We start from the raw sequence: 26,525 nt of genomic DNA, 5'->3' as shown, positions 1-26,525 counted from the left end.
GCCAACCTCCCCGACTCAATGAAGTGTCTCATTTTACTGTTTTATTAATGTCTATCTACATAACCGGCTTTTCAAATGCCACGCTAAATCTAGCCTAACTAAGGTATTATCTGCTCTGTGCTCTTGTTACTCCCTCTACTTCGTTCCATATCAACCTCGTAAGTCTTGAAGACCTGCACACCACCACTCCCAAGATCACCAGTATTTGCTCTCTTCATACTATGAAGCTGATGCGAGTGAGTCCCATCACTGTTGTCTATCCTGAGCGCACCACTCCTCCATGACTGACTGCCACCCTTGGACCGTGAGAAGAAGACGGCAAATTGGGGCAGATATGTTGTGATGAGTCGCTTGAGGCGCATCGCACAAGCACAGATGATACCGAGGTTGATCTCGACAATTGACCATATACCAAGGATTGCTTGGGTGTAGGTGGCGTCCTGGGTTTTACTGAGGACAAGGACGTAAGGTAGTCGGGCAATGGAGCAAATGACGACGCTACAAATCGTAAGCACCTCGACTTATCGACGCTATGCGCCTGATGAGACCTACAAAGATCCGGCGGCGAGAATAGATCCAACCGAAAGCTTCTGCTTGAACGACAGATTCAGACCATGAATGGTCGGAATCGGTATAGCCACGACCGCAAAATCACTCGCGATGTTGAGCACAGCGTGCGACAAGGCAACATTCTGAAGGCATTGCAAAGTCCCCTCCTTTAGCGGGTTGCATGGGCCGCCAGCAATAATGCAAAGAACAAGTGTGTATGTAAAGATGGCGACGGCAATGGCGACGACGGCGCAGCGATAGGGAATCGAGGGGTTGATGCGGAAGAGGATGGCGAGGATTGCGATTTTCGTGACGGATGGCGTGATTAGATAGGAGAGCGTGTTGGCGAGGAGGCCCTGTTGCTGTTAGTACTCAATTGGAATGGTGCTATGCCATTGACTTGCCTTGTTGAATTCGATAAGTTGTGCCAGAGATACATCCCAGAGGTGTTTCCCCCAGCCGTAGTCCATCACTGTTCCAGGTTAGAATACGCTCGGATCGCATATGCACGGCACTGACAGTGGACCATGGTGATAAAATAGGCCATCGCGACGCCATATGATATTGTAATGATGACTATTCACTGTTAGCTAGAGTTGCGCGTTGCTAGCGGAGGTCTTACCTAGATCAATCTCGATTTTTTGTATCAGCTTGAAAGACTGAAAATATCGGAGGCCAAGAAAGACAGTCACAAAGAAGTAGGTCACCGCAAAGGAAATGACCGTTCCAATCTGTAGTGAGTTGTAGGGCGCATCAAAATCCGGTATCTGGTCGCCTGGGGGCGTCATCCCCGGCGTTTTCGCCAGGTCAGCCTGACTCGGCATCTGGCTCGTCATCTTTGCTTTCGAGGTCGTTTGCTAAACGAAAAAGATGCGAACAAACTTCTGGAAGGAGGGGACATGTTTATCCGCAAAAAAACTGGCGTGAGGACATGCACTCCTTTTACTAGTTCCTGGAAAATATTGAGCCATGCAAAGAATTTTGCCCAGATTTCCAAAGGATGATAACCGCGCCAGGGACTGAAGTGATCGTCCAAACCAAACAGCTAATGCATCAACGGCCCCATATCGTACCCCGTTCCGCGACGAATCGCTGAAGATCCAATGTCGCGATGCTAGCTTAGACACCGAGCGGATAAGAGCCGTTGGCGAGCTTTAACCGTCACTAGCTAGCTAGCATGCGGCTAAAACGGATAGCTGAGACGCGCCAACAGCCCTAGACCTTGTCATGAATGGCCTTATCCTGGTCGTATGCGAACCTAACTGTCCCCTGGCCACGGACTCGGGGCCTTTCAGGAACCCGAATGAGGTCTGTGAGAGAATACTTGACATGACTGTGTCCCTGATCCCAAGTCTTGGGAAACGAAACGCTGCAGGAAGCGAAGGAAGAGCCGATTTCCAACGACAACGTCAACATGTGGTTCGGATCCTCCCCAGCCGTGGAGCTCGTCCCGACCGATCGGGTACGACCGATCCACTTCTTCGAGAACAGCCCTCTGGTCCAGGGAAACAACATGGCCGTGTCCGTTGTGTTTGATGGGGTTCTGGACCCTGAGAAGCTCCACAGATCTCTTGAAGGGCTTGTGAAGAGGAAAGGATGGGAGCGATTGGGAGGAAGATTGAGGAAGAACGTGAGAAGACTTGATCCTCCTGCACGGCCCCGCTAACAATATCTCGCAGGCCTCTGGTAACATTGAATGGCACATACCCACCGAATTCACAGCGGAGCGACCCGCAATAACCTTTTCTCACGTCGATCATAACATGCCTGCATCGTCGCATCCCGCAGCTTCGAAGATACCTCGACCGAGCGATCGACCATCCGTAGTATCGGACCCAGACGACTTGGAAGAACTGGCATGGGGGCCGGGATACACACCAGGAGGAATCTCAGACTATTTGACGGCTGATCGCCCTGTGCTTGGCCTACGAGTCAATTCGTTTACCGACAGAACGATCGCAACACTACAATGGCAGCATGTGGCTTTCGATGCTCTTGGCATGCAATATGTCGTCGAGGGCTGGAATGAAATGCTGTGGGGAGACGACGACGATATTCCGGACCCCTGCGAAATGGAAACCGACCCCTTCGATGCTCTGGCCAAGGGTACCCGTCCTACGACGGAAGAACACGTCTTGTCAAATACGCGAGTTGGACTTGGAGGCATGCTCAAGTGGGGACTTGGCTATGGTGTTGATATGCTTCTACGGGCCAAGGAGAATCGCATGGTTTGTGTACCGCAAACCTGTTGGCAGGCGCAGCTTGACAAGGCATTGGGCGAGTTGCGTGAAGAGGCGGCTGCGAACGGAGAAGATGTGTCAAAGGTATTTCTTACCGAGAATGACGTTTTGACGGCATGGATTATGCGATGTGTTATCACACCTCTGGATATGAGTCCGGATAGACCAGTAGGTGCCTCTTGTCTGTCAGTATAATATTCTTTTACTAACTCGTGGCCAGGTCAACATCTCCATCGCCATGTCCCTGCGCAAGGCATTCGAAAACGACCTCATCCCCCCATCCTCCGAGCGCCCATACGTAGGCAACGCATTCGGCTGGGCAAACATCCTCCTCCAAGCCAAAGACATCACCACAAAACCCCTAAGCTACGTGGCACGTCAAGTCCGAAAGGCAATCAACGAGCAAGGAACCCGCGCACAACACGAAGCCTACTTTGCGCTGGTGCGACAACACGGCATGGGTCTTCCGATTGTCATCTTTGGAGATGGAAACATGGCGCAGGTGGGATTGTCCAACTGGTCAAAAGCAGGCCTGTTTGACCTAGACTTTTCACCTGCGCTCAAGAGTGGTGATGGACCATGTCGACCCGTGTATGTGCAGGAGAATCATGGGCCTATCAAGCCTGTAGATGGATTTTTTATCCTGGGTAAGGATGAGAAGGGTAATTACTGGACTTCGGCTTGTAAGCTCAAGGGGCAGTGGGAGAAGTTTCAGGAGCAGCTGGATAAGGACTTTGAGGTGGGTGCGTAGCGTATCGCAAGTGAAGAGTGTGGTTTGTTGGTTGATGTCGACGTGACAAGTAGTTGCAGATTATAGCGACTGTGATACATTTTTCTATAGAAATACCTTTTCAAGAGAGGAAAGAGTATGCGAGCATCCTCTAGTGCAGCATGTGATCGCCCCTTGGCGTTGAGACATCTACTTAACCCATGTTCTCGTGAGTATAAATGGAATTCTTGGAATGACTGAAAACGTAGCCTAGGTACTAGCTTATGCTTGAAGAATGGAGGAGAAGCTGCTATAAAGTGCAGTCGCCGGTCGAGATTTTGCGGAAGGGGTTATGAGTAGTCATGGTGAGATGTGGCACTAAATTGTATTATTGAACTAGGGACATGGCTTATAATCTTGAATAGAAAGCTAACATCTCATTGACATGTACTCTAGAGCGATACTTGTGTAAATCTATACCAGGGAAAATAAAGATACAGCAGCATTGTGCCAAATTTTATCTATGCTACATACAGGCCCCTGCAAAATACTACCAATTTACAACGGCACACTGCCAACCCTCCATTCCCGGCCTTTCAACATCCCCGGATGACCTCCCTGCCAATGATAGATCTCTAGCACGTATCCATCCTCCCTATAGACATTTCCGCCCTCAACATCCCCTGAAACTCGCATCACGACAGTTGACCTCGTCCGGTCCTCAACGTCCCTGCAAAGCATGATATGAGTACCAGTCCGCATCTTCTCCTCTGTCATATCGTAATAATTAGCGTGCATGGTCCCAGTTACGCTTGCAGTAAGTCCTGGCACGTCCAGAAACCGAATTGTACCGCAGGCAGCGTGACATCCCCCTCCGTGGACGCTGCTGTTGCATAGGCCCCGCATGTCAACATCGATCCATTCAAAGCGTTCCCCGTGGACAATGGCTCCTTGCTCAGACCATGAGAGTGCTGGCCTACGGACATAGGCGTTGGCCCTTCCTGGAGTTTGGAAGGGACCGTAGCCATGCTCGACACTGGGCAGCCAGCTCATCCCGGGGAGCTTGCTGACAGTGTCCGAGGCGAGCTGCCACTCTGTGATCATGCCCGCTCCTTGCAATTTGGTGATCATCGTCGGCCACTCAATATCATATTGAACCTCTAAGGCTGATCCACCCTCGGATATTCCAAGCAAGCCGTACACATAGTCTTCCTGTGTACTGGCGTCTCTGCCAGCGGAAATAGTCAGGGCTTCTTCAAAAGGCATAGGAATTCCATGCGGTATCTGTTTCAGCTCCCTGTGTTGCTGCTCACCACCAAAGACCGTTCGAATGATGGTAAACAGCGGTGAATCTTCCATCATCCGGAATTGTCGAGGAAATACAACTGACGGAGCTCTGGCGTTCCAGCGATAGCACCCATAGCCACCTATCCACTCTTCATGGCCACCAATCACCTCGGCAAATGTCTCGACGAATGCAATCAGCTCGGAGATGTAATCGCCATCAATCAGTTGATCCTTGATTGCATAGACCATCTGTCGGGATAGCAATGCCTCTTGCAGGGTCCATATCCTCGACGCCCATTTGGAGAGAATCAGTGATATCAATCCCTCCGAGTTCAGGTTAACCTCTTGGAAAGCACTGATGACCGCACCGTCGTGTTGGGGGACACATCTAAAGGGCGCGACGGCAGGTCCTGCTAGGACTACGCAACCACTGGCTCCTGAATAGTAGTCCTGCATGCGCGGGATTTCTCTTGCCTTGTCTTCCTCATCGTTCTGGTGTACGCACCATCTGTCGACCCAGAAGTATCGAATCCCCAGTCTCTGAGAGATCTCCTGGAGTTTATCTTTCAGCGCCTCGTTGTCTGTCCACTCTGACCAGACATATGAGAGCGCAATATAGTTTAAGGGCTGTTCGTCATTTGAAGGGATACTCGTCATGGTGAGTCTGTCGTCGGCGTCATATAGTCTTGTAGGAGTAGCAGTGGCCTTTCTGTGCTGACACTGGAGCACCGCCGGCTGGGTCACGCAGGCCAGGTCATTTATCCAGGAGGGGTGAATGGATGTTCCAGGATTGTTCCTTCCTCTCTCAAGTATCCATCTGACGGTACCTGCCAAGGTGTCTAGCGCCATGGTCTTTCGAATCTCTGTGGGTGCCCTGGCGATCGCTGTCTCTCCCTTATGGAGCATGACACATTGACCATGGAGGGAACTATTTTGACAAATGGCCACTGGCAATATGTCGATGATACCTTGCGCGGGCATGGCGCAGGAGATCTGCCTTACAGGCCGGTGTGCAGCCAGCTTAAACACCTCCTCGCTAACACCTCTATGCAGCGGGGACGTACAACAGGAACATGGTGCTGGGCATAGTAGCACGGTGGAATTTCGGATTGCCACCTCTCCAACCTCTCGTAGCTCCTCCTCGGCCATATCAGGCAAGATCTCCAAGACGTCATGAGTTGTACCAGCCTGATGTGGGAACAGGCAAGGATACTGTTTTTGTGGAACGTACACGATGTCGAAGTCCCGAAGAGAAGTACCAGCATCTGTTGTATCACCATCTTCGGCTATCCAACGCAGGACCTCGAGCTCCTGAAGGTTGCATTGCAGCTCTCCATTCTTTATGCTCAACCTTCGCACCCAAGCTAACTCGGGGAACTGGAAGGAGATGACGAGCTCATCGTCGCTTCTTTGCAGGCCTAGCTTGCACTTGTCCCAAGCTAAGCCGCAGGGACGACATCCCGGGAGGGTTCGTATAGGGTCAGAGAAAGGGCTCAGAGGTTCGACGACGTTGTTCATGTTCTGTGATGGACTGGGTCGGTGAATTTGAGAGCTCAAGATTTTGCTTCAGATAGCGCGAGGGAAGGAACTTAATATCAGATCGAATACAAAAATTCAACGGCCATAAGAGGCTGTTTATAGGAGTTTGACGATGAGGTGTGTGTATGAGTGGGCGGTGGTAAATTCCTGGTGCGATCTTGACTCTTGATCAAATTTCGTTTCCAGAATAGTCTATGTGCTTACGCGCTGATCACAAGCCGGGATAAAAATTACTCATGGCTTATGCTTTCGGGATAAATACTTATCGGACACGCTTAGCATGATCTGACATTTCGTATAGCGGTCGATATAAGAATAACTCTTCTTTAGCCATGTAAAATGGGTATGCCCTCTGCAGCCTGTAGGTATAATGGTGAAGACGAGGTCTTGTCTTGGTAACTTGATCCTCTAAGTATAAGCACTAATAACTACAACTGAAATTGTCATAAAAAATAAGCTCGTTGAAAAGCTATCACACAAAGAATCTAGTCATGGCGTGAGGCCTGGAACAATACTGTATGTTGCATCTATGACAAATAGGAATGTCGGTGATTGGGCAAGCACTTCTCCCTGTGGCTAATATGTTTCTGTCTCTTGTCTCAAGTACGCTATATCACACGTTTTACAGCTGATTCTTGACTCTTGACTTGCCACCATCTCGGCTGATTTCCGATACTCCATGTTCAGTGACCAGTTCTCCAGCCATTGTCTCCTTGGCAAGCTTCCGGTTCTCGTTCCAGTAGTAAAACATGAGCACTGCAATAAGTACCACGCTTCCAGCATAAATACAGAGGACCTTGAGGAACCCGTGGTAGTAATACGGTGCGTCGCTCTTGACAAAGATGTTCTGTCCGCATAAGCCACCGAGGTTGGAACCAGCGACAGCTAGCGCAAGGCCAATGCATCGTTCTTGGGGATGAGCAGTGTTAACACTGAACCAAGCATCGTTGATGCTCTGGGAGACTGCCATTCCGGATGTGAGTACAGTGAGAATTGCGTACTTAAGCCACACATCGCTACTCCTGACAACTGCATATTGAACTCCAGAGAAAATGATGGAGTAGACTGCGCAGATCAGACATAGAAGACCTCGACGTGATGTCTTGTCACTGATCCAAGCGACGGTGATGGCGAAGATGCAGACCCCAAAATTGTGAACAGAAGAAAGGAACGAGGCGGTGGTGGCGTCAAACCCCAGGTTCTTGATAATGGTGGGCGAGTATACTCCGAGTCCTCCCTTTGGCGTGAGAGAAATGACATTAACGCCGAAATGGCCCCAGATGCGGAAGCTGGTGAATACAATCTGGAGGACTCTCTTGGGGCCGATGCCCTCAAGGCGGACCGTCTTTCGAGGATCGTCGAGAATTACTCGGTCGTTGAGGATTCGGCGCTCTTCGTCGTTAAAGAAGTTGAGGCTTTGAAGGCCACAAAGGGGGGTTGTGTTGTCTGTTGATCGGGGCATCAAGAAGATGAACATGATTCCGACGACAAAGGTAAATAGACCATCAATAATGAATAGCCACTGTGCAGATATTGTCAGTTTAATGTTTGAACCCGATTCCTACGAAAAAAAACATACCTGCCACTTCTGCAATCCTGATGATTCTGGGATCTTGAAAATGGCACCTGCAAGGAGGCCACCGATGCCACTGGAAAAGTAGTTGCCAATGTACACAAGAGTTACTCGCATAGCCATCTCTCTTCTGGTATAAAACGATGCCAGAATCGTCAAGGACGCAGCGAGATATCCAGCCTCCCACATACCCAGAATGAACCTTGTCGAATAAAAGCCCGCCAGATTATGAATCGCCGTTTGAGCTGTCGCAACTGTTCCCCAGGCAAAGATCTGGATGGTGAGCCAAAGAGCGGGACCAATCCTAGAGAGAACCATGTTGAAGGGGATCTCAAAGACGACAATAGCGGCGAGCATGAGTTGGTTTCCATAGTTGACGTTGTTATTATCAATGCCAAGGTCCTTTGTGAAGCTCGTAGTCAGGGCGTAGGAGAGGTTTCCTTTGTCGAGTTGGAGTGCAAAGAGACCCAGCATGAGCATTGGTAGGATCGTAAAGTCCAGTCTAAAATTGGTTAGTCTTCGGGTAGTCTTGAAAGGACAGGAGTTAAGCTCACTTTCTTCGTAGATGAGATTCGGCCTTTGGAGTCCAATCGGCAACTATGAGAGCCTCCGAAGATGGTTGGTCCTGAGGAATCTTCTCAGTTGACATGTTGGGCGAAGCCTCAACTGGAGTTGCGGACTCTAGCCGAGTAGAAACTTGAGTGGCCATTGTATTGTCGCCGGGCCTGAACGCTTCTCGGGACTGACTGGTCTGGTGTTCTGTCTGGTATAGATTGCCGACATCCGGCCTTCTATAAGTCTTGACAGCATTAGCCAAGACGCGATAGCTCAATCCTAGTTTGATGGCGCAATTCTTTGGTGTTGTTGTGGCATTGCATGGGGTGTCCCAGGCTCGACTCGAAGTTGGTATCGGCAGTCGTCGGCCATAGGAATGTGGTTTCCGATGGCCGACGTAGAGAATTGGAGACGTGCGATGGCATCAGAACTGTGGCAGATGACGCAAGACCGAGAATGGCGCTAACGCTCACTCCAAGACTCAAGCAGATGCTTCATCTTAAGTACCATACGAAGTACCTATGAGAAGATTTGAAGACGATTGTGTATCATTTATTCCACTTCTATTATTGTGGGAGTCAATTGACCATAAATAAATGCTGGATCGAAGACAAGTCAACGTCTCCAAAGATGCCAATCGCATCCAAGTTGAGGTCCGCATGTACACATGTCGCTTCCGAGTGCCCATCCTCTAAGCGATATTCCGGGTAAGCATGAGAAGGAAACTCAAATTTGAGTTCCTTCAGAGAATGGCCGAGTCTCTCAAAGGCGTTGCGGGGACTCTTGTCCTCAGCTGGAGAGCTGATTGTGCTCCCGGTTCCAGTGAAAGGTCCAGGAGTGCTCAAAACTTGCTCGACGTATTCCGAGACCACTTCTATAATAGTATCCAGGGTGTCACAGTATTTTCGAATGGCTGGGTTTCTCTCGGCTGCCGCATATAGCGATGATGAGCACACGCGGAGATCATTGGCTCTTGCTGGAGTCCAGAGGCTAGGGACTTTGGACACCACGTAGCTGGGCATGTCAGCCTGTAGCCTTTTTGGAGTTCTCATATTGCATCGACTCACCATATAGTCGTACCAGCTACAAAGACAGAGTTAATCATTGTGAAGGAATATCCAAGACATCGCTTGAGGCGAAGCTTTTTGAACAACTGGCACACGCTGCCCGCAGCCTCCAGGCAAGTCTTGATGAGATAGTCTGAGTGATGTAACGTGGAGAGTAGCGGTTCGATGAGTATGCAGACTGATTTCTTCACATGTAGCTGTAGAAAGTCGTAATCGGGCGCACTGTAATCCGGTAAAGAGGCCTCAAACTGGTATAAACGGTCGAGGAGGGGAGGAATTTGTTCGCGGTCTATCGATTCCCGATCAACTCGGTATAGCTGTGTGAAGGCGTTCGAGTTGACTCTGCCGAGCTGGATTGTGGAGATAAAGACCCTCGTATCAAGTGGTCTTTGCGATTCAGGTTGTGGTTCCGACCGCAAAACATTGCCACTATTCAGGGATATTGGATGTGTTCTCGGCGCAGGCAGTCTGGTGTCTATGTCGTGATCTGAAAGGCTGAACGGGCGCTTAAGAGACCAACAAATATTCCTCTCGATGACATAAACAGCCCAGAACAAACACCGGTGTGTCTCGGAAGCTGCAGGAGCTAGGTTGGTGTAGTGATGTTCGCGATGGAGGTCGGCGTCGATTGCTGTCCGTACAGCAGATCCGATTAAATACCACACCTCGGACGAGAAGCAAGCCCGGAGCTTATAGAGAACAATCCAGAGAAGAACTTCCGTCTGCGTGACTAAATCCATCTCTCCAATTGAATCTCGAATCTCCAGTGCCCTGGTGAAATAGGTTTCCGGGCGTGGTCCTGGTGAAACCCCAGTGAGCTGCATGACTGCCGCTCCGATGGCACAGGACATGTAGAGTCGGAGCAGTTTCATCCAATCCTCGTCTGTTGATGCCGCAGTATCAGGGCCTAGTTCATTTGTCTGAAGAATCTCGGTGTAATCGCAAAAGGGCACGCGTCGGTGCATGCTCTCTAGATATGTCTTCAATATCTGCCGTCGAATCTCTGGATCTGTCTTCCATATCGTCTCCTGATGGCGTGTCTTTTGTTGCTCATTGGTAATGGTGATGCTGCTCTGTTGAGGGTCTCTTGTTGTGGGTGATGTCGTAGAAATTTCGGGAGAGAATCGTGGAGTTTGCCTCGTCTCCTGTGGGGGCGGCTCTTGGGTTGAGTCGTAGCTTGGATCCCAATCATCATCCTGCTGTGACAAGACCGGGCTCGCCTCGTCATAAGTTATTCGACTAGATGCTTGGTTTTCCAGTATTTCGATCCTGTTGAGCAGCTCCTCCTTCGATAGTGTGCCCAAACGTCTCATGGAAGGTGTGGAGATTCGGCTGCAGGGGATGTTGGCGGCTTCGCAGTTTGAGCAGGCGGGGAAGCCCACGCATCGTTGTTTGCGTCGATGGCAACGGAGGCAGGCCTTTACCGTGGCGCCTCGCTTCTTTTGCACGCCGCTGGCCTCCATGTTTATTCGTACTGGCGATGCTTCTCCATCAATTGGGGCCACCGCCTGTTTTGATCGATATTTGCAATGTCGCAACGAGGAGCCGAAATAGCGTCATTTGACCACGAATCACAACATCGAGTTAAACCTATTAGAGCAATGGGTTTGTTTCTATCTACCGCGCTAGACCAATTGGAAGCGAGAAATTCTCCCCGCATTTTGTGGTGCTTCTAACCGCAATTGTAATCATCCATCCTGGCTTCATCTTTCTTCTACATGCACGAGGTCACCTGTGCTTCGTAGCTCAACCTCCCAGTGGCTTCTCCCGCATGGTGAGAGTGACAGCCAATGCTAAAGTGATACATCCCACAGATAACACTATCAAGTGGCTGATTAGTCTGAGAAACACCTTTTCGGCGCGGATTGACATACCGTTTGAACAGGCAATCGCCCGGACGTACGCCTTTGACACCAAAACCCACAGATGATCTGGCAGATTCTGGGTGTACTCGACGTTTGATGTTACGTTCCGAATGATCTTTACATACTTAGCACCTTCAAATATGCAAAAAAAACCTTGCGTTCAACTTACCTCGTCTCGGCCTTCCACGCCCCGCAGCAAGGTTGCAAGTCCATGTCTGAGGGCGTAATTGATCGTGGCCGTGGATATACTCGCACCCATCAAAACTCCGATGTTCTGCGCAAGAAACCATGATGCTCCGGCAATAGCGATCTCAGACCGGTCCAAAGACGCCGCAAGGTGCACGAAAGTCGTGGATTGTATGACGCCCATACCGGTACCGGGTAGGGCGACAAGCAACGCGTCAAACCATCGCGTACTGCCTCTCCAACGGAGAAAGATCAGAGAAAACCCGACTAGGCCGACAAGATTTCCAAAAGCTGTTAGGCCTTTATACTGTTGTGTCTTGGTGATTATTCGCTGGCTCGTGATTGTCCCCAAAGCATTGCCCACCACGACCGGGACAATCCGACTGCTGCTAGACGCAATGGACTCACGCCCGATGACCTGGAAGTAAATGGGGATAGTGTAGAGTAACTGACATAATATTAGCGTCTATCGCCTCGTTCAAATTGCAAACGGGGGCTGCATACTCCAAATTGGCCAGCCGCCTGGAAGCACACAATCGAGTACGACGTCAGAACTTCTCGTTTGAAGATGAGCTCCAGCGGCAAGATTGGCTCCTTAGCGTAGTACTTTTCGATGACACAGAAAAGGGATAGCGACAGCACAAATGCACCAACCAGGCTGTAGACGACGAGTCCTAGGCTATGCTTGGTGCAAAAGTCCAGCGACAAAAGACCGGTGAGAACAGTGGCGACGAGCATTGCTGCTCCTGCAAAGTCGACTCGTGATATCTTGGACCCAGTGGGCTGTGAGTCCACATCTTCTTCAAAGACTGTTTCCTTGGGCTCGGGTAGTTTCCAAAGCACAAGCGCGAGTCCAGCTAATGCCACGGGAAGTTGGATAAGAAACGGCCTGCGTTGGAGTTAGTCCCATCGACAGCTTGGACACGCGCCTTTGGCAGCTCACCAACGCCAGCCAACGCCGCCAGCAAGCCATCCTCCAATTGGTCCTCCAAGAGACCGAGCTATTGTGGCAGTCAAGTTCACATAACCTCTATACTGTGCCACCTTTGGCAGCGGAATCACGTCTACGCGCTCCGGTAAGCCGCCTTGGGCACTTGAGCAACCAGGGGTGCAACTCACCAGCAACAATGATTGAAGTCAGTGCAATCTTTCCAGCGCTCCCTATTCCGCTGACGGCGCGACCTAGAAGTAGGTGCCAGTAGCTCTGACCAACCGCGCTGTCACAAAGAGTGAGTGCCGTTACCCTCTTTGAGAGTGTTCGACTTACACGAGCAGGCAGCCTATGCCAAAGACAATCCAGCAAAACACCAGGCAAGCTTTTCTTCCATAAATATCACTAAGCTTTCCATACTATACACACGATAAGCATGTATTTCTCCATAGAGCCTTCTTTTCTCACCAAGGGTTGGCTTGCTGACTGGGCCAGTGTGTAGATGGTCAACAGCCACGCCGCAGAAGACAAGGCGTTGAACTCGGACGCGATGCGCTGGTTAGTCGCGATCACCACTGATGAAACGACGTTTGACAAGAAGATACCTAGTTTAGTTCAGTAAACAAGTATCTTTGGTGACGTATGGAGGACCTACCCGCCAGGAGGATCGGAAAGACCACCAACGTGATGCCAGATGCTGGTGTTTCATTTTCTGTGAAGTCTGTTAATGCTGGTTTGGTCTCTGGGATTCGTTCACTTACTATCATCATCCTGATGAGGCGATAATAGGGGAGTTTGCTCGTCTACCTCGACGATGGTGTTGTTCTTTTGCGCAACCATTTTTGCTATTCACCGAAACGAATAGCGTGTTCGAGATTTGGGTGCACAATTCGGAGCCAAAGTCTACGATTGTGCAATGCTTTGCGACTTGGGAATGGCCTTGCTGTGTGTATAACTGCCGACGGCTGTGGCACGCAATGGCCCATGCAAAGCCGACGCAGAATCGGCTGCTATGGAACAAGGACGTCAAAACCCGCCGCTCCGATGCAATCGGGGCCGGGGTGGCTGACCGTCGGGCATCGGACCCGTCGGCCCCATCGGAGCTTTCCCATCGGCGATCGGAGTCGCCCATCGGACAGGCTCTAATTGAATTGCACCATCGGCCCTGTGATATTATTAGTGGGCCTAATGCTGAGGACATTGCCTAGCCTTGTTTAGGTGATTTATGTAAAATCGGCACTTCAGTTGGTGATGTCGGTTTCACCACTGATTCCTCTACCACGTTGTCACCAACATGTTTGCACTCACGGCAGGGTTGTTGTTCTTTGTGCAGGCCGCGCTATGCAGCCGGCCTAACATTGTCTTCATCTTGACCGATGATCAGGACTTGCATATGGAGAGCGTTCAGCACATGCCTCACCTTACGGTTTGTATCACATACTCGGCTGCGCCGCACCAGGTCTAACGAGTTGTCCTAGAACTTGATCGTCAACGAGGGTACGAGTTACAACCAGCACTTTTGCACTGTAGCACTATGCTGCCCTTCTCGGGCAACTCTCTGGACCGGCCAAGCTGCTCACAATCACAATGTGACCAACGTCTCCCCACCTCATGGAGGATACCCCAAGGTGGTCCAGCAAGGAATCAATGACGATAATCTCTTTGTCTGGATGCAAGAAGCCGGATACAACACCTACTATACCGGCAAGCTATGGAACTTTCACACAGTCAGCAACTTCAACCAGCCCTATGCCAAAGGCTTCAACTGCTCTGACTTTCTTCTTGATCCGTTCACCTACCAATACTGGAACGCCAAGATTACGCACAACGGCGAGGAGCCTGTGAGCTATGCAGGCCAGTATTCGACGGATGTTATTGCCAAGAAAGCTCTTGCTTGGCTGGATGAAGCTTTGGCAGAGCCAGACCCCTTCTTCCTGACCGTCTCGCCGATCGCGCCTCATTCCAATTGGGTCATTGATACGGAGCGAGATCTCTCCTACTTGGAAGAACCCAAGTCAGCACCCAGACATCAACATCTGTTTTCCGACTATGTCATTCCCAGAGAGAAGAGCTTCAACGCGGCAATCGATGGAGCAGCCGGTTGGGTTGGGGATCTGCCTCCACTGAACGAGACAACTGTGACTTACAACGATCACTATCAACGACAGCGACTTCGTGCTCTTCAATCAGTCGACGAAATGGTATCTGAACTTGTTGGCCGTCTTGAGAAAGCTGGACAACTAGACAACACATTCATCTTCTACACGACTGATAACGGATATCACATCTCGCAGCACCGAATGAACCCTGGAAAAGAGTGTGGCTATGGTATGGATGTCATTTTCCCGCGATAGATTGTGATGCTGATATCATCTAGACACTGATATTCACATTCCCTTCTTTGTCCGTGGCCCAGGTATACCTGCAGGAGGGTCTGTCGACGTCGTTACTACCCACACTGACGTTTCCTCGACCCTTCTCCAAATTGCCGGCGTGGACAAGGACACCGATGGGGCTATTATGCCGCTGAGAGATCCAAAGATTCATGTAGGCAGACATGAGCATGCAGCTATTGAGTACTGGGGTGCCGTAAGTAGTTCCATCTTTTGTGAATACCGGATCCTCATTATTCTAGGCTGTCCCAGAGGGAATTTACGGCGGTCGCAGTGACCGCCACCGCGAGGCTGGGGTTTGGCAAAACGTCTATCTTAACAACACATTCAAGGGTTTGAGAATTGTGTCAGGCGAGTACAGCCTTTACTACTCGGTCTGGTGTACGAATGAGACGGAGTTCTTTGACCTCCACGTTTGTGCCACCCAAGCCAAGAAAAGAAAGCACCTAGCTAATGATGACCAGTCCGATCCTCATCAAACGCTAAACATTGCAGCTTTAAGCAAGTCACGCTCGGCGTATCAGCTGTCTGGTCGCCCTCTGGACCAAGTACTTCTACGGCTCAATGCTCTCATCATGGTCCTGAAGACGTGCAAGGGCCATACCTGCACACAGCCTTGGACAAGTTTGCATCCTGATGGAAGTGTAAACAGTCTAAAGTTGGCGCTTCAGAAGAGGTTTGATGGTTTTTATGAGTCTCAGCCGCAGATGTGGTTCTTGGAATGCCCGGCAGCATACATCACCGAAGTAGAGAATCAAAAACCTGTCAGCGCGTTCGCAGGAGGGTTGAATAAACAGGAGGCTGGCTTTGATTGGACAAGGCATTGGCAATATTTCACATAGAAGTGATCAGGACAAGAAACGGGCTTTTTTTTTTTTCGTATTAATTGTGGTTGCAATTCTGGAAATCCTAAGATATGGCTTCTTCAAATGGACGCTCCTGTAGGAGTAAACTATGGATACCATTCGTGGGTAAATATTGGCATGAGACCAATGCTACACACACTTGTGGAACGTCTATACCTCGGCGCGTTCCTCTTGTTCTCTATCACATTGTATTTCATAATCAAGTCCTTGCCCGGGGTGGCCAAGGTTGATGGGAATGTAAAACGCCAGCCAGAGCACGAATGGGGATTGGTGTTTGTTACATCCATGTGACTGACAGTCTCTGTCTTTAATTTTCAATCTGGAGAATCAGTCGGTGTGTCATTGTTCTATCTGCCTCCGAGGCCAGGATATCCAACCGATATAGTTCGAGTGAAGGTGCGGCTGGATACCCTCTATAATATAATGTGACCACCCTTTCATGAACCAGAAGCATTCCACAGTCTGGATCAAAACTGCAAAATGGCCTAGAAGTAGAAGAGCCTGAGGTATCATGTTGTTGACCTGGTGAAGGAAGTCATCCTCCAGAAGCCATAGCCAACGCATGACAATGTGCATCTTCCCATGGGTTTCGCTCTCTGGCTCCTCGGCAGTTCCGTATACGCCACGGAAACAATCAATGAGTCCTTCGCAGATTCCTTTCAGATTCTCAAGCCCTGGTTCTTTACAGCTGGCAATGAGTTCGTTGAGACTAGACATTGGCCCTTCCCAGGGTATGTATCCTTGTCTGTCCTCTATCGGCGGTAGCCTTGTTGTGTTTTCCGGAGGAAAGGGGCCAAGTACTCCAGAAAATATTGCTGGTAGACCCATGGTCTCAATAACAATGCGCACGCCTCGGAAAAGATTCCACCATGCAACCTTGGTGCCCTCGGCGACAAGGAGGAAGTGGTCCTTTCCTGGCGGCTTTGCAAAGGTATAATTACAAACCAGAACGGTCGCTATGTATAGCGCCGAACAGTTCTTTCGACTGACATGAGGAAGAAGCTCTGTGACTTGGCGCAAAGCTATAGAAGCGTGAGCCTCGGCAAGCTCCTCGTACTTACTTGCCTCCATGGCTCGTAGTCGTGACAGATGAAGTGCTGACATAGCAAGCATAAGTCGCAGGATGTAATGGTGCTCGAAAGCGAGACGCGGCACTTTATCGTGCCAGAGGACGTCATCTCCAAGTGTGAGTGAAGTGGTGGTGATGAAGTGGTAGAAGAGCTGCATTTCTTGAACATTCAAGGGCACCTCAGACCCAGGTGCGGATAAGTCGGGTTCGCGTAATTCAGACAGGCCAGGTGTCGATTTAACAGCCTGATCATCAGGACTTGAAGTCCACTTCAGGGGCCGACCACGTCTCCTCGGGGCATTTGTAGCCGACAAGGAGGCAGATGCGTTGGCGGGATCAAAGTCGCAAGGGATCGAGCAGCGAGAGCAGTTACCGCAAACGGGTTTATTCTCGTCACACTGCACGTGTCAGAATGCATAAAGCTTGGCCTGCAGGAGGAACTCACCTTGACCCTACGCTGCTTACAGTTGCGGCAGCCGTTGCGGGACTTCTTGTGCGACCTGCGCTGTGTGGGACGGCATGGACACCGCGAGGAAGTATGCACATGGTCGATAGGTTGATCTTCGCTCATGGTGGCGGGCGGGCGTTGGTTGGACAAGGGGTGATGCTTATTTGCATCAACAGACGCGAGAGAAGAAGTACGATAAATCCAACATGAAGTGAGACACTCCACATTGAGCGGATGGAACAACTTGCCTCCACTTGACGGTTGCACTGACTCGCTGCTTGGATGGCTTGTGGATTACGTATGCAGGGGAGACTAGCTGAGTGGTGGGATTGGTTGTTTGGGTGGTGTGGGTGGTCCTATTTATCGTGTTTAATACGATATTAAATACGACAGCCACTTCCGGGACTCCCCCAGACCAAGACTGGTCTTGGCAGCAAACATTAGACTTTCTCTCTCTTGATCTTGCCGTTGTAATAATCCCGAAATGACGTTTCGTACAAATGGGCCCATATACTAGTTCCACTTGGTATTTTTTCAGGCAAACTACCGGTGGTTGTCGTCATTGACAGATTTTCGTTGACGGCCTCCAAGGCATGATCGTTCTATAAAAGTCGAGGTAAAAGAACGTCTTCGAGAAAATGGTCTCTGTCTTGGATCAGCAGCCCATAATGGCCTCCCTCTCCGCAAACATGACCCGCTGTGTTGCCTCGACCTTTGCAACCCCGACACTCCTCGGAGCAGAGTTTTTGTCCATCGAGGCTAATGTCGTTCCCAACTACAGTTTCGACGTTCCAAAGGGATGGACATACTCACAGCCGGCCTTGAACGTTGAGAACGTCACTTTTTGCAACGTCACTGTCACGTACACGCATCCAGGCCAAAACGATACCCTGCATGTTGAAGCGTGGTTGCCCACTGAGGAGAACTACAATGGACGGCTGCAGGCTCTTGGAGGCTCGGGATGGACGCCTGGAAGGTATATCTTGACATATGCGGGAATGATCAATGCCGTTGCCAACGGCTTTGCCTCTGTCACAACCGATGCCGGAATTCCTGAATCCCCAAATCCCTTGGATTGGCTTTTGACCAGCCCTGGAAATCTCAACACCAATGCTCTGCAAAACTTTGGCCAGATTTCTCTCAATGACGAAGTAAGTGTTCTCTGCTGCCCAGTGAGATGCCGTTCCACAGATGCATATTGACCACATGCTTTTAGGCGGTTATTGCCAAGTCACTGATCAAGAGTCTCTACGGGAAAGCTCCGTCATATTCCTACTGGAACGCCTATTCACAGGGTGGCCGCCAGGGAATGAAACTCGCTCAGCAATACCCTTCTGCCTTTGATGGCATCATCGCAGGTGCACCGGCAATCAACTGGGCCGAGTTCTACATCAACTCCATTTGGCCGAGCTTCTACATGGAGTTTACCCAGCAGTTCCCTCGTGACTGTGAGCTGAATGAAATCACATCCCTTGCCATCTCTACTTGTGATAAGCTGGATGGCGTTGAGGATGGTCTCATCAGCGACGTCGATGGCTGCCGCAAGAAATTTGACCCCTTCAAGCAGGTTGGAAAGTCGTTCAACTGCTCAACCACCGGGTCGAAGCTCAAGATCAGTCACGCGGCCGCGGCGGTTGCCAACGCTTCTTGGAGTGGTCCCCGTTTCTCGAACGGAAAGTTTTTGTATCATGGCTACGACATTGGTGCTGACCTCCCTACTATCGCCCCGACGAACTGTACGGGTAAAGTGTGTACCAGCGCCGGCCGAGCGAATGTCGTCTTTGCCTACCAGGCTTTTGTCAAGAAGGACGCTACGGCTACGCTCACCAACATTACGCACAAGGAGTTTGACACCATCTACAAAGCTGTCAAGCAGGTCTTTGCTTCGAATCTCGAGACAAACGAGATTGATTTGCGTGATTTCAGAGATACGGGAGGCAAACTCATTACCTATCACGGACTGGTAAGAATATTACTCTGCAACTGTGTACGAACAAAAAAGCTAACTACTCTCAGGCCGATCAGAGTATTTCTCCCGGAGGAACCCTGAGCTACTACAAGCAAGTGTCCGAGTTTGTCGGCAACGTCACTTCCTTCTACAAGTACTACCGCGTCCCTGGTCTCGGACACTGCTGGGGTGGTAACGGTGGCCAACCCGAGGCTCTCTTCTCCCAGCTTCAAGCCTGGGTTGAGAATGGCACAGAGCCGGAGTATACGCCCATTGTTGTGACGAAGCCGGACAACTCGACTCAGCAGCAGATTTTGTGCCCCTACCCTCAGAAACCTCTGTTTGATGATTCTTGCACAAAGGCCAACTCGACGACATGCTGGTCTTGTAAGAAGTAGTGGGTGGACTTACCAGTTATGTGCCAATCATAAAGGTGCTTTCAAAGCACTGAGCCAAATGGCCTCTCCGTCTGTTATTGGCATTGCAGACAGTGTATAGTTCTGTGACTCGGGTACTTCAATTCTCTTTTACTGTTGGGTTTATTTCCTATATGGCAGCCTTTCATTGCATCCATCGCTTTCTTCGTGTTTTACATTCTCATTCTCATAGTTTTGTAAATTCTACTCTGATTTGATGTAACCTTCGCCGTCTAACCCTACTTATGACCCACTCTTACTACCTTGAACATGTTCTGCCTTCTTGCTCATCGATTCAAGAATACACTCTCCGTAGTGGCCCTTAAGGAGCAAACACTCAGAGATAGAGTATTTGGTAATACCAGTCTAAAAATATAGTGATAAACATATGGCATAGTTAAAACCCTCCCCGTAGAATAGCGTAACCTAGGTAGTCAACAAATCTCCTCCAAAGCTAGGAGGCTGCTCGCCTCCTTCCAACACATTTCTAAGGGTTAAATGGAGCTTTTCATTAAAGACCTCACTCATTGATACCTTAATTCAACTGTCTGTCTTCTGGCTCATTTAACAAAATCCTGTACTTTGCTTGGCTATGGAATAGGGTAATAGCATTGACTGTGATGTCCAGCCTAACTATTTATGTATATCTTAAAGACTATAGTACTTTGCCCTCCCTTTGATTTTCACATCGACAAATACCGACTGACATATTTTTTCTAGTTCCCACTCACGATGTGCCATGACCCCTTAATTTCAATCCATCGACACATTGAGCTCTGAACCCAATGAACCGGCTTGGCTTATCGGCCCCTGCCCCAAGAATGTCTCAGTTACCTGGGCTTCTCGGCAGAGTGGCATAATCAAGAGCTATGGGAAGTGGCTGTGACAAAACTTCCAGCCCAAAATGGGTCAATGACCACCCGCAACGCTATCCCCATAGTCTAGAAGAGAGATACATGGCTAGGATTGGTTACATCGTAACTTCGACGGCTTGGCTAATCTAATAGTTCGTGGGCTCCCTCGTGTAAATGCCCTGTGCGCCATCTAACTTGATGCCGAGGTTGATCGTCCAACGAGATCGGCGTCCCCGACTTTTGATCCTGACAAGAATGAGAACGGCATTTGGCGAAAAGGAAATAAACAGGAATTAAACTCTACCAAGAAAGAAAATGACGAATCTGTGTGTTCAGCTAAGGAGGCCTCTCCGTAACTGGTCATTGTGGATCCTTGTCCGGCTTTGGACGTAAATCGTATCGGATACGATTATTTGACCCTTTTTCTTGTCGGCACGACAAGTGACGTTTGATTATAAAACTATTTCTTTTCTCGACTCTTGGTCCTGGCTGTACTCTTGTCTATTTCATTCTCGTCGCTCTCTTTCTTTTCCCATCGATACCATACGTTCCTTTGACTGTCTTTCTTATCACTCCTTTCTCTAAACATCACCATCCTCATCATGTCCCACAACCAAGAGTGGCAGAGCAGCCTTTGCGATTGTTCGCCTTGCGATTCTTGTCTTCTTAGCACCTTTCTACCATGCATTCGTAGGTTAACCGTCCAATGTCGACACGGCAGTATCTAAGCGCAACATTATCTAGTCTTTGGGCGAACTGCCCACCGCATGCGGAATGCCCCCAATGTTCCCGTCGAGAGCACCAACTCTGAGTGCATGATTTTCTGCGGCATTCAGTCTTTTACCGGCTGTGCTTGGATGTGAGTCTGCTTATTTTCAACTCAGCCATATACATATTAACGTATGACAGTTACAATATGATGAGGCGTGGAGAGATTCGTGAGAAGTATGGCATTGAAGGAAGTGGCATGGGCGACTGTTGCACCTCATTCTGGTGCCTCTGCTGTGCCCTGGTTCAACAGGACAAAGAAGTTCGAGCGAGACAGGCCCATGGCCCTAATACTCAAGGCTACCAGCCCGTCAAAGACGGCATGCACATGCCTTAAGCCCTCTCATGGATATCGGGATTGTTGGTTTTTAGAGATAGAGTGTTGCGCATTTTGTAAAGTTCATGGTGATTTATATTCTACTTAGCTATAGAATGGCATTTTTGGGAGATGTGGAACTACCTTTGACGTAATGCAGACATGTCGTATACCTCTTTTAAGACCCCCCTACTCATACGCCCTCCTCCAAATCAGTCTCCCGCCGTCTATATCTGTCGTCAAGGCGATCTTCCCGACTTCCTCTTGAGACTGGATATCACAGATCCGAACCTCCGTTTTCTTCAACCTCCCCAGTCGATCCGAACCACTCTCACCGGTGCGATCCTCAGGCACATGAATGAACGGCGAGTCTCTTGTCAACCCCGCCACACCACTCAAGAAGTCGGGAGCACTGATAATTGCGCGAATGCCAACGTTGGCGATGGCGGTAACAAAAAGCACTATCGTCGAGAATAGCCAGACGGAGAACCAGGGCTTGTGGATTGCGTAAACGCTCTCTGTGAACTCAGATCACGATGCCGTCGTATTCTTCCACATTATATTGCGGTTCTTGAGGCTCGTGCCATCTGCTCCGGTGAGGACTGTGGTGTTGAATGTAGCTGTGACGAACGTATTCAACGAGGTGGCAAATCGGGTTTCAAATACATCCAACGAGACATTGTTAAAACAGCCCGGGGCGTCAGTTAGCAAGTTCAAGCGTCCAAGGGTATTGGGGGGGTCTTTGAGATATATTTCTATCAAGCCAGGTCGGCCTATATCGTAATCCGAGGTCGTGAACGGAAACTCCCAGGTGGTACCTTGGAGGAGGGCGAAGTTGGAGAGAACTGTTAGATTGCCATGCATGGGAAACCCTGGTGTGTGCCGGATTCGAACCGCTCTGCAGTTCTGGTCATCGAATGCTGTCAATCTCGTGCAGCGGACCTCGACGTCTACATAGGGCGTGCTGATATCGCATGTACGCAAGAAGACCCTGTTGAGAAAATAACCCGGGCAGTCTCCCCCAATAACAAGCTTTAGCTTTGTAGTGGGCTCCGTATCATTGATGGGGTAATGTAGAAGTTGAGTATGTTCCTTGCGGGTCTTGGTATCGTTGACTATATCCAAAAAGATGTTGGGCCAGGTTTTTATTGGGAAGAAACCTTCATACTGAGAAGGGAGATGGCCGCTCATGTTGTGAAAGTAAAGCTTTTGTGCCGTAGGAGTGAGCCAAGTTGATCCGTTGAAGGCTTCTCCGCACGAGAGAGTCATATAATGGGATCCTACTACCATGGTGGAGTTGCCGGCTCGAGAAGTCGAACCCCCACGGATAGGGATACCGATAAATGACGCATACGATACCACTCTGTCGGTTGGCACTTCAACCCAGGCCTCTGGTCGCTCGGAATCGTAGTGTGGCAGTAGCTCAAGAAATGGAACCCGCACATTACGCCATAGATCTTGTTGCCCGATACGGGCAGCTTGCCATTTGCCCCCAAGATTCTGGACAGCGTTATCGAAACCGTCACTAGAACCATTGGCGTTGGAGATCAAGACATCTGGCGTTGAAAAGACGGAAGCGACCGTGTTTCTTAGGTTGAAGATGAACTCTTCTCGTGTGCCTGCCATCTGGAATATGCCCATATCCCCTTCAGTGTTACCACCCAGATAAAAAGGGTTCATATCAGAAATGTTGCTGCCGAGATAGTGCATAGCAGGAATCTGTACTGTGGTTGAATTTGGGAACAGGCCGATAGACCGGACAGCGGCTTGTCCTCCAAGGGGACTAAGACACCAGATGGCGGCAATAGCGAATGTCCAGAGGTGGGTGCCTCCAAATAAGGCCAAGTTTATGAATGCCGAGATAGTGGTCTGGCTGGTTGAGAGAAACTCCAGGGACCCGAGAGTTGAGCCTTTCTCGGCGCGGTAGAGCGCCAGGGTCTTGAGAAATGGCCCAAGAACTGCCGCAAACGAAATAGGCCAGAGTGTTGAAGCAACTTGGAGGGCTTCTCGGACGTTGTTACCGAACGAGCTCTCTTCCTGGTTGTGGAGGGATGCCACGATGCCTAGTAGCACTGGACCTATATTAGCTTACAATGCAAGTGTGGAATGAATTCAAGGTACCTGTATATAGAATAGGAATCGTGAGTAATAGTCCAGGAACCCCGATTGTCCATAATCGTGAAGGTGATTGCTCCTTCAATGTTCTGTGCGGCTTTGTGTAAGACTCGCTGTTGGCATCATTTTCCTGTCCTGGTGTCTCCGCATCGGATGTGAGGCTTCGTAACTCAACGTAAGATGGGCGAGCCATAGCTGGGCAAGTAGTTCTCTCAACCAAGGTTAATGGTGAGATGGACAGAAGCCAGAAAAGTGGCGTTGTGAAGGCCTCGTGACTTACTCCGCACTTGAAGCAGAAAGATGGTTGGCTCGACTTTGCCAAGACAATCACGCCTGCGTGCAGCTGACAGGGGGGAGGTGTTGGTCCTGTTTGGGGGCGGTAGACGCTGTGTTATGGAGAATGGTAGGAGGACAGGCCAGGCGCAACACCCGTTCGTATTGGACGAAGCTTGACCTAAAACCTTTTAGGAAGTATTTCTACTTTTGCCGTCCGCATACCCGTTTGTTACATTCCACATTGTAACGGCTTGGGCCATCCACGTTTCGAATTGCCTCAAGCCTGGCTCCAGCTCGTGGGTGCTTCAGGAACCACCACCTTCCTCGAGTTGTGCCTTCTAGGGACCACTAGCTCTGAATGAGTGGTGTTGATTGGTGGTAATGATGATGAGAAGAGAGGTTTATATAGTGCCAAAAGCTGCCTCGAATACCCGGTGCACTATGGGCAACTACTGCCTTTATCATCTTCAACCATTGCTTCGCTAATTCTTTTTTCTTGAGAAACCCGACGCCAGCAACAACGGTCAGAACAGTAATTGGCACAGTCGATGCGACATACGCGATCCACGAGCGGTCATTGGTGGTAAGGATACCGGCGCTGAAGATGCCCTGGGCGACATATCGTCAACTGATGCATTCTTCTTCTCCCTTCAGCAGTTACTTGCAGCTATCAGGCTAGCTGGAGCAAAGATTAGAGCCAGGATGGCAATAAGATTGGTCTGTGATGTTTCTTGGTAGGCAATCAAGTTGCCGATCCATACCATTGTTGATAGCTCCAGGGTTGGTTACTTGAAACAATGCGAAACTGACCAAGTTGTTATGACACAAGTTCAGCTTGTTCGTAGCCTCGTAGAAGTCGTTCGGAGTATTGTTCGTGTTAGTGCGCCACTGGGTGGAGCTTGTCTTGATCTCAGCATCGAGAATGTCATCGTCCAGACACTTCCGCTGCAGTTCCGAGCTGCTCCCACTCTCTTTGAGTAGAATAGCTAGAAAGGCCACGGGGTCCCTCCATGCGAGCCCGGCCATAGAGCTGTTGACGGCGCCGATGGTGCGGTGGAGGTCATCAAGTCGATCGTCAAGAAGCAGGCACGTTACCGAGGCCAGCTCACGGTCGATACGGATGGCACAGACTATCTCTCTCACGGGAGACTTGGGCGTAGAGAATAAAATAGCTAACCCGTGTCTAATTGTAAACATTGAAGCTCGCTCGTTCAAGGGGGGGGGGGGGGGGGGGGGGGGTTGCTTACACAGAGACCTGGGGGCTCCACGGTCGTACTCGACGAACCGAGAAAACACTCCATGTACAGAACAAATGACCTCCTTAACCCTGTTTGGCAACTTGAACGCTTTCATGATATCCTCAAAGAGATCGCGGTCCAGGCTTAAGGGGTGCAAAGTCCCATTGCCGTATCCTCCACTTCATTCGTCAGTACTGACTTGGGAATTGGCCAGGAAAGAAAATGCACCGACATTAAAGTAAAAGATGGACTTGGAGGTGTCGTACAGGTTCCCTCTCTCACCTCTCTTGGACTCCCCGATAGTCTCTGTGGATATTACTGATTAAAAGTCTGACTTACGCAGCCGGGTCTCGGTATGCCTACCTCGAGGAAACCCAGCGTGTCGTGTCGGTTGCACCACTGACTGAAATTAGGATGAAATTGACTAGAGTTGTCTATTGGAAGAAATCTGTGAGAATGGAGAATCCAAAGCGATGCAAAACGACATACCCGCACCGGCAGAAACGCTGTGGCAGAAAAGTTTGGTTTGGCTTTGCTGGATGAATGTTATGTTGTATCTGGCTGCTAATGAATCCAGCTGCGTCACCTATGTGACAACGCCCTTCGATATTCCCGCATTCTTTGTGGTCATGATGCTTGGTGCTGTTAAACTCGTCGGGACAATGACACAAGTTGATGGCAGCGAGACACTGAAGGTGAGAGGTAATGACAGACGAGGTTTTATCTACAGTCGTGCGGGGAAAGGAATATCTCGTAAAAGCATCCGAGAAAGACAGGGGTAATCATTGGGTGGTGAGCACCCATCTGTTGGCGAACCACAATCTGATCATGCAATTTTCAGCTACATGCATACATCCAGGCTCCATATAAGCAGGAGGATAGCAAAAGCTTTGGGATCGGTATATGAACTGAGTCCTAATTAGTGCCTAAGATGATACGAGAGTAGAAGATCTACTGATTTGACATACTTGACAAGGTGGCGATGTGAAAGCTTTTTGAGCTTTTGCATTTCGTTTCCGAATGCCTTCTCTCCTTCCCCGGAGCCCCTGAACTTTCGTAATCGAAGCATGCTTGTCCGCTATGAGAATATTCCCATCAGACTAGGCAACTGATATAGATATGGCGCTGTAGAAACTCACGGCGTAATCCCTAAGAAGCCATCTGCTGGTAACTCTTTCCATAATCCCCTAACCGCTACCTTCGAGCCTATTGAGATTGGTGAGGTGCCGATCAGCCTTTATTGTTAATACGAACAAATCAGAAGGTGTTAGTCCGACATTTACAACATTGGAATCACGAGCATAGCATTGCCCTCGT

General features: G+C 49.7%; 12 protein-coding genes across 12 annotated transcripts; 4 read left to right on the top strand and 8 right to left on the bottom strand.

Annotated features, from left to right (window-relative positions):
• Positions 1-98: 98 nt before the first annotated feature.
• Positions 99-1,385, bottom strand: NECHADRAFT_82605 (uncharacterized protein; the record flags this gene model as incomplete). The annotated part of the gene is made up of 5 exons (XM_003049047.1): positions 99-498; positions 553-905; positions 987-1,021; positions 1,069-1,125; positions 1,172-1,385. The coding sequence occupies 5 exons, from the start codon at positions 1,383-1,385 to the stop codon at positions 99-101; spliced, it is 1,059 nt and encodes a 352-aa protein (XP_003049093.1).
• Positions 1,386-1,963: 578 nt separating this feature from the next.
• On the top strand, positions 1,964-3,540 carry NECHADRAFT_94949 (uncharacterized protein; the record flags this gene model as incomplete). Its single annotated transcript, XM_003049291.1, has 3 exons — positions 1,964-2,179; positions 2,229-2,957; positions 3,010-3,540. 3 exons carry the CDS (start codon positions 1,964-1,966, stop codon positions 3,538-3,540), a joined length of 1,476 nt encoding a protein of 491 aa, XP_003049337.1.
• A 516-nt stretch (positions 3,541-4,056) lies between these two features.
• Positions 4,057-6,303, bottom strand: NECHADRAFT_82603 (uncharacterized protein; the record flags this gene model as incomplete). The annotated part of the gene is made up of 1 exon (XM_003049046.1): positions 4,057-6,303. The coding sequence occupies one exon, from the start codon at positions 6,301-6,303 to the stop codon at positions 4,057-4,059; it is 2,247 nt and encodes a 748-aa protein (XP_003049092.1).
• A 643-nt stretch (positions 6,304-6,946) lies between these two features.
• NECHADRAFT_45045 (uncharacterized protein) lies at positions 6,947-8,546 on the bottom strand (the record flags this gene model as incomplete). The annotated part of the gene is made up of 3 exons (XM_003049045.1): positions 6,947-7,846; positions 7,904-8,399; positions 8,452-8,546. The coding sequence occupies 3 exons, from the start codon at positions 8,544-8,546 to the stop codon at positions 6,947-6,949; spliced, it is 1,491 nt and encodes a 496-aa protein (XP_003049091.1).
• Positions 8,547-9,030: 484 nt separating this feature from the next.
• On the bottom strand, positions 9,031-10,982 carry NECHADRAFT_82601 (uncharacterized protein; the record flags this gene model as incomplete). The annotated part of the gene is made up of 2 exons (XM_003049044.1): positions 9,031-9,487; positions 9,520-10,982. 2 exons carry the CDS (start codon positions 10,980-10,982, stop codon positions 9,031-9,033), a joined length of 1,920 nt encoding a protein of 639 aa, XP_003049090.1.
• A 562-nt stretch (positions 10,983-11,544) lies between these two features.
• Positions 11,545-13,110, bottom strand: NECHADRAFT_44983 (uncharacterized protein; the record flags this gene model as incomplete). The annotated part of the gene is made up of 6 exons (XM_003049043.1): positions 11,545-12,018; positions 12,075-12,459; positions 12,514-12,634; positions 12,690-12,787; positions 12,838-12,920; positions 12,970-13,110. Coding segments are annotated over 6 exons (1,302 nt in total), but the record flags the coding sequence as incomplete, so codon positions are not given.
• Positions 13,111-13,795: 685 nt separating this feature from the next.
• NECHADRAFT_45116 (uncharacterized protein) lies at positions 13,796-15,736 on the top strand (the record flags this gene model as incomplete). Its single annotated transcript, XM_003049290.1, has 5 exons — positions 13,796-13,927; positions 13,980-14,829; positions 14,879-15,090; positions 15,137-15,307; positions 15,359-15,736. 5 exons carry the CDS (start codon positions 13,796-13,798, stop codon positions 15,734-15,736), a joined length of 1,743 nt encoding a protein of 580 aa, XP_003049336.1.
• A 363-nt stretch (positions 15,737-16,099) lies between these two features.
• NECHADRAFT_45313 (uncharacterized protein) lies at positions 16,100-17,400 on the bottom strand (the record flags this gene model as incomplete). Its single annotated transcript, XM_003049042.1, has 2 exons — positions 16,100-17,227; positions 17,275-17,400. The coding sequence occupies 2 exons, from the start codon at positions 17,398-17,400 to the stop codon at positions 16,100-16,102; spliced, it is 1,254 nt and encodes a 417-aa protein (XP_003049088.1).
• Positions 17,401-17,963: 563 nt separating this feature from the next.
• Positions 17,964-19,554, top strand: NECHADRAFT_14787 (uncharacterized protein; the record flags this gene model as incomplete). Its single annotated transcript, XM_003049289.1, has 3 exons — positions 17,964-18,428; positions 18,494-19,240; positions 19,294-19,554. Coding segments are annotated over 3 exons (1,473 nt in total), but the record flags the coding sequence as incomplete, so codon positions are not given.
• Positions 19,555-21,097: 1,543 nt separating this feature from the next.
• Positions 21,098-21,600, top strand: NECHADRAFT_82596 (uncharacterized protein; the record flags this gene model as incomplete). The annotated part of the gene is made up of 3 exons (XM_003049288.1): positions 21,098-21,185; positions 21,240-21,354; positions 21,405-21,600. 3 exons carry the CDS (start codon positions 21,098-21,100, stop codon positions 21,598-21,600), a joined length of 399 nt encoding a protein of 132 aa, XP_003049334.1.
• A 168-nt stretch (positions 21,601-21,768) lies between these two features.
• NECHADRAFT_45002 (uncharacterized protein) lies at positions 21,769-23,655 on the bottom strand (the record flags this gene model as incomplete). Its single annotated transcript, XM_003049041.1, has 2 exons — positions 21,769-22,093; positions 22,115-23,655. Coding segments are annotated over 2 exons (1,866 nt in total), but the record flags the coding sequence as incomplete, so codon positions are not given.
• Positions 23,656-24,620: 965 nt separating this feature from the next.
• Positions 24,621-26,277, bottom strand: NECHADRAFT_82594 (uncharacterized protein; the record flags this gene model as incomplete). Its single annotated transcript, XM_003049040.1, has 7 exons — positions 24,621-24,649; positions 24,732-25,142; positions 25,218-25,382; positions 25,491-25,526; positions 25,572-25,611; positions 25,698-25,743; positions 26,177-26,277. 7 exons carry the CDS (start codon positions 26,275-26,277, stop codon positions 24,621-24,623), a joined length of 828 nt encoding a protein of 275 aa, XP_003049086.1.
• Between the last annotated feature and the right edge of the window lie 248 nt (positions 26,278-26,525).

The sequence above is a fragment of the Fusarium vanettenii genome (genome assembly GCF_000151355.1).
Source record: "Fusarium vanettenii 77-13-4 chromosome 7 genomic scaffold NECHAsca_9_chr7_10_0, whole genome shotgun sequence".
NCBI classification, from domain to species: Eukaryota; Fungi; Ascomycota; class Sordariomycetes; order Hypocreales; family Nectriaceae; genus Fusarium; species Fusarium vanettenii.
This window is presented reverse-complemented; position numbering and strand designations above follow the sequence as displayed.